The 6,061-nt window shown below is 66.6% G+C and overlaps 1 protein-coding gene across 1 annotated transcript in view; it reads left to right on the plus strand.

The window, feature by feature from the left end:
* Positions 1-1,369: 1,369 nt before the first annotated feature.
* Positions 1,370-6,061, plus strand: part of PRMT2IP (PRMT2 interacting protein) — a 10,043-nt gene continuing 5,351 nt past the window's right edge. Inside the window, 3 exon segments of the mRNA XM_014581937.2 lie at positions 1,370-1,628; positions 2,816-5,234; positions 5,236-5,531. Of these exon segments, the coding sequence (XP_014437423.1) occupies positions 2,866-5,234; positions 5,236-5,531 (2,665 nt within the window). The 5' untranslated portion in view covers positions 1,370-1,628; positions 2,816-2,865.

The raw sequence follows: 6,061 nt of genomic DNA on the forward strand, positions 1-6,061 counted from the left end.
CTGGGCCTGGGGGCTGAGGCGCCGCAGGGCCCTGGGCGCGCCCTGCTGGGACGGGACGGGCCTGCGGTTTCCTCGCCACCGCTTGACTCACCCTCTGGCCCCAGCCCAGGCCGGCGGGATCACCCCGAGGCGGTGGCTGCCCGGGATCTACCGGACGCCCCCTGCTCTGGGACCTCACACCGGCCTGCGGGTGCCGTCTGTGGGCGCGGTGCGCGGGCCTGTCTGCGTGCACACGTGTGCCCAGGGCCCGACAAGGGGAGAGCGCGGTTTGGAGGGGCGAACTGCAGATGTAGGCCGTGCGTGTCGGCGCGAGCACGGGTTTGCATGCGTGGCGGCCGCCTGTGTGTCAGCCCGCTGGGGTGCACGTGCGCCCCAGCGCCGCGGGGAGGTGCTTAGGGACACCCGGAAGCCCGCGAGGTCGGCGCGGTGGCAGCCCCTAAGCAAAGCCGGCTGGGGGATCCAGGCACCAGAGTTATGGGCAGGCGGGTTGGGGAAAGGAGGACCAAGCCCATCCGCGACCCTCTCCCCAAGTGGACCCTGGGCAGGCACACACACCACACGCCTCCCTTGTTGGGGAGGTGGGACAGGGGACACAGGACGGGCCTGATTCAGTTCCTGGAAGAGTCCAGATGTAGTCCACATCTGGGCAGGACCCGACCTCCTCTTCCTGGTCTTTCCAAGGCCCCCGTGGTGGAAGTGCAGGGAGACTTATCTCTGCAGGCCTCCTGGGCCCTGCCGCGTCTGCCGAGCTGGGCGCTCACAGGACCTGCAGAATGTGTGCTCCAGGGGCGGTGCCCCCCTGCTCCTGCCCTCTGCAGCTGCTCCCTGGCGTCCTCAGCGTGTGTGGGGTAGGGGGCGGTAAATGTCTGGAGTGGCGAGGGGCCTCCCCAGGGGAGCGTGTGCTGGGCACCCCCAGCCCTCAGAGCTGCGGTGGCTCCTTGGAGCCCTTACCCTTTCCATAGACTCCGGAGGGTCCCAGATGGCATGGTGTGTACCGGCTGGGTCCTGGGTGGGGTCTCAGGAAGTCTCCAGGGCAAAGGGCAGGTGACGGGCTGAACCCCGGAGAGCAGGGCTCCTGGGGCTGCGGGTGGGTGTAGAGAGGCCTTGAGGAACATGCAGGGGAGGTGAGCCAGAGCCAGACTTAATGAATCCAGTGCTGACAGGGCAGAAGGGCCGCAGCACCCCAGACTACAACCCCTTCCTGTACCCTTGCTTGGAGCAGGGCGGGGCTGCCCCTAGGATGCAGGTCTCTCATGAAACACTGAGCCTGGCACTGTGGGCCCGTGTCCTGTCTTCTCCAGGCTGGCCCGAGGTGCGGCCCTGACCGGGAGATGATCTAACGTTTTTTTTTTGTTTGTTTGTTTTTTTTAATAAGGTGTATGAGCTCGCCAGAGACAGGAAGTACAAAAGCACCCTCTTGGGATGACCACGCCACAGCCCCTTCTCCATTCTCCTCCGGGGATTCTGGGCACTCACACACACGCACCTGGCGCATTTTTCAAGCCGATGGGTCCTAGACTGCAGCCCTGTGGGAGCAGCCATCCTGCCCGCTGCGCCACCTGCTGGCCAGTCCGGTTTTCTCTCTGCGCATCCTGCATGGCTTACGTGGCAGCCAAGCTGGCCTGCCGGTGGGTGTTGGCCCCATCCTACCCTCGCCTTCTCCTGTCCCCTAGATGGGCTGGTCTAACTCTGGACCTGTCATTGGCTGTGGCCAAAAGGGAGAGGGGACTGGTGACAACTGACAATTGCCCTGTGGCTTAATCCTTTCAAGACTGAGTGATCTTTCTTTCTTTTTTTTTTTTTTTTTGAAGGTTTTTTTCCTTAGGGTGTGTACCCTGGCCAGAGAGACAGTGAGAGGGAAAGTAAGAAATTGGCCCCCAGGAGGGGGCCAATGGCGCGATCCTTTGCCCTCCACTTTCTTCCTGGGGTTCTGGGCACACACGCACATGTGCCCCGACGTGATTTTCAAGCCATCGGGTCTGGGACTGACACCGCGGTCAGCCATGTAAGAGTCCAGCGCCCTGACCACTATGCCACCCGCTGGCCCAGTTCATCCTTTTAAGGCGCTGAGGGCTCCAGAGGGCAGAGGGCTCACACACAGGCTCTGATAGCGCCCCTCACGGGTCATGAGTGGTTGTGGCCCCTGAGCCCCGCCCACCGCCCTCTGCCCTGGCACCGGCCATCTTGGTCCCCCACCCCTGTGTCTCGCCACAGCCATCCAGAACTCCAGGTTGGGGTGAGCACAGGCTCTCCTTGCCTTTGCTCTGGAACCTCCTGCCGAGGGGGCGGGGCTTGCTCTCCTCCACACCAGCCACCTCCTAGCCAAGCCCTGGGCCTCAGTGCTGCCTCTGGGCCTAGACCTGTGAGCTCCAGCTCGGCCGTGTTTTTATCAGACAGGCCACACGGGTGTCCCAGGAAATGGAAGTCGTAGACAGATGCTGGGACCCATGTCCTGGCTGCAGTGGGCACTCTGACCTGCTTGACTCACCTCTTCCGTCAGTGACTGTGGTGAGCGAGTCTGCTCACCTGTATGCGGGGGGCGGGGTGAGCCAGGCCAAGCGCCCTGTGACATCTGGAAGGCCCAGGAAGGGGGCTCCTGGAGTGGGGCAGGGGTGGAGTGCCGGAGGACGCACTAAGGGGTCCTGCCGCGGGAAGACCATGGAAGCCACTGCGGTACGTGCCCGGCTCTGCACGCAGTCTCCCGTGAATGTCCTCAGGTGCCAGGTTCTGGGTAGCATCACGCCGAGGCCAGCAGCTTCTGTCCTTGCCTCAGCCTGCGCCTCTGACAGCCCTTGCCTCTCTTCTTGTTCCCCAGGTCAGCAGTCGAGCAGCAGGGGCCCAGAAGGGCTTGAAGCCCCCCCAGTGATGGCGGAGAAGCGGCCCCTGGGGACCCTTGGGCCTGTGATGTACAGCAAGCTGCCCCGCCTGGCAGACCCGGGGCCAGGGCACAGCCTGCCCCCTGCTGGCAACCAGGACACCTGCAGCTACAAGGGGGCCTACTTCTCCTGCCCCGTGGGTGGCACCCCCCAGGCAGGGTCTGAGCGGCTGCCATCCTGGGCCCCGTACCCAGCCCTGTACCCCAGCAGCGTGGCAGCACCCTCGCTCCGGGCAGACGGCCTGTTGGCCAACGGCCTGCTGTACCGCTCACCAGCAGAAGGTGCCGAGAAGGTGCAGGACTCTGGCTTTGCCGAGCTTCTGCCCTTCGGTCCCCAGGCTCACCCGTACCCCTGCCCGCCGCTGGCCGCACCGAAGCCTGTCTACCGCAGCCCTCCGTGCTACGGGCTCCCGACCTGCCTGGGGGACGGGCCAGCGAAGAGGCCCCTGGACGTCGACTGGACGCTGGTATCTGGGCCTCTGCTGCCCTCAGTTGACACGCCCTGTTCCCTGGCCCCGGCTCCTGGCAAGGGCCAGTCCCTGGATGGCACTTTCCTGCACGGGTCATCTGGGAAGGACTCCTTGGCGAGCTTCTCTCCTTGCCAGGCCTTCCTGGAGAAGTACCGGACCATCCACAACACGGGCTTCCTGGCCTCGAAGTACACAGGGCCTTACTCGGGGGATCCCAAGCAAGGAATGTCTGAGGGCCCCCCGAGTCCTTGGACCCAGCTGGCCCAGCCCCTGGGGCTACCCTGCCAGGACGCAGTGCCCACCCACTACCCACTGCCTCATGCCCCAGCCGCCCTGCCTTTCCCCCCGGCCTGTCGCCACCCAGACAAGCAGGGCAGTGGCTACAGCTCGGTCCTCCCGCTGCAGCCTCTGGGGGCCCACAAGGGGGCCGGGTACCAAGCCAGCAGCCTAGCCAGCCCCTACCTGAGACAGCAGGCAGCTCAGACGCCCTACATGCCCCCCGTGGGGCTGGACACATACTCCTACCCCTCTGCCCCCCTGCCCGTGCCCTCACCAGGCCTCAAGCTGGAGCCTCCACTCGCTCCACGCTGCCCACTGGACTTGGGCCCACAGACGCTGGGCTTCCCCTATGCCCGGGATGACTTGTCACTCTATGGGGCATCCCCAGGGCTGGGGGGGACGCCACCATCCCAGAGCAGTGTGCAGGCGGTGCCACAGCCTGGAGCTTCCCAACGGGCCGGCCAACCTCTGCTAGGTGGCCAGCCGTGCATGCAGCCCGGGAGACCCACTGGGGAGCCCGCGCTAGAAGCCGAGAAGACCCGACTGCCCAGCTGTCGCAAAGAGCAGCTCCTGCCTTTGCACCATGAGCCCCAGGGGGCACCGATCGTCATCCGAGACAGCCCGGATCCCCACACGCCCCCGGCACCGCCCCCCTGTGCCCAGGAGCGCCCGTCCCTCCTGCAGAAGGCAGGAGCCAGGCCACCCAGCTCCCCTCCGATGCCCATTATCGGCAATGTCTTCAGCCTGGCCCCCTACCGAGACTACTTGGACGGGCAAGCCCCCGAGCCCACAACTCAGCCTGACTCGGACCTGGCCCCAGCCGCCAGCAGAAGCAACGACAGAGACTGCAACAGGGCCCCACCTGGCCAGGAGTGCCCCACAGGGACACACCGCCACCAGCGGGAAGAGGTGGCCCTGGACTTGAGTGTGAAGAAGCCCGAGGCGGAGGCTCCCCCTGTAAAGGTGCCTAGTCCTGCGGCGCCCACCCTGCCCGTCACGGCCCTGGAGGTGCCCGAGGTGGGAGGTGCAGGGTCTGATCTGCCCAGCCTGAAGAAGATGGTAACAGATGCAACAGGGCTGCCCGGCCAGCCGGTGACCGCAGAGGCCGTGCCAGCGACCAACTTCCACAGCTCTGTGGCCTTCATGTTCCGGAAGTTCAAAATCCTCCGTCCAGCCCCCTCGCCTGCAGCTGCGGCCCCGGCCACGGCCCCCTCCGCCTCAGCTGCTCCCCCTGTGCAGCCCGTGTCGGCACCCGCGCCTGCGCCCCTCGGACTGCGGATTGTCTCTCAGCCCTTGCCCGTGGCCTGCTTCAACCTGGCGCTGCCCAGCCCTCCTGCCGTGGCTGTGGCCGCCCCGATCCCGACCTTGGCTCCAGCTGCAGGCCCGGCTCCGTCCCCTCCTCCAGCCCGGGCAGACTCCCTGGAGCAACGCTTCACGGGGCTGCACGCATCCCTGTGTGACGCCATCTCGGGCTCGGTGGCTCACTCCCCGCCCGAGAAGCTGCGCGAGTGGCTCGAGACAGCTGGGCCTCGGGGCCGGGCGGCGTGGCAGGACTGCCAGGGTGTGCAGGGGCTGCTGGACAAGCTGCCGGCGCAGGTGCAGAGCGGGGTTCGCGCAGCAGTGTCCCTCCCCCCACGTGTTGCGCGCCTGCGCCATCTTCGTGCCCATCCACGTGGTGAAGGAGCGCCTGTTTCCGCGCCTGCCGCCGGCCTCGGTGGACCACGTGCTGCAGGAGCACCGCGTGGAGCTGCGGCCCACCACGCTGTCCGAGGAGCGGGCGCTGCGGGAGCGGGCCCTGCGCGGCTGCACGTTGCGCATGCTGAAGCTGCTGGCGCTGCGCCAGCTGCCCGACATCTACCCCGACCTGCTGGGCCTGCAGTGGCGCGACTGCGTGCGCCGCCAGCTGGGTGAGCGTGGGGCCGCCCCGGTAGCCACCGGAGTCGTGTGAGCGCGTGACAGGTGTGTGCGCTGTGTGAGTGGGGCACGGCAGGGCCGGGCTCCCAGGGGGTCCTCCAGGCATTGGGGAGCACTTTGGGGGCCTCCATGTGCCAGCTGCTTCCCCCCCCAAGACTGGCACTTCCTGGATCCCTCCTCTGCTGTGCCTTCCCCTGGTGCCAGCATGGTGTCGCTGCGCCCTGGCGAGGCCCTCGTTTCTGCCCGAGGTCGTTTCCTTGTGGCCGTGTCCAGCCCAGGGTCCTCTCCTGAGCACCACCGGGGAGTGCCCCCGTGAGCAGGGCTTCACTCGTGGGTCACCTTCCTCCACTAAGTGACGCCTCGTGCCCATCTCTGTGGTGTCCTGGGGGGGCGGCACAGTGCCGGAGTGTCCGCGGCTAGGGCCCCATCCAGACCTGTGGCCATGGTGCCAGTGGCGTGTCACTGCCTGTCCCGTGTCATGACACCTGTCACCGCAGCCCCTGCCCTCGCACACCCCGTGTTC

This window comes from Tupaia chinensis, unplaced genomic scaffold, assembly GCF_000334495.1.
Source record: "Tupaia chinensis unplaced genomic scaffold, TupChi_1.0 Scaffold141293_1, whole genome shotgun sequence".
NCBI classification, from domain to species: Eukaryota; Metazoa; Chordata; class Mammalia; order Scandentia; family Tupaiidae; genus Tupaia; species Tupaia belangeri.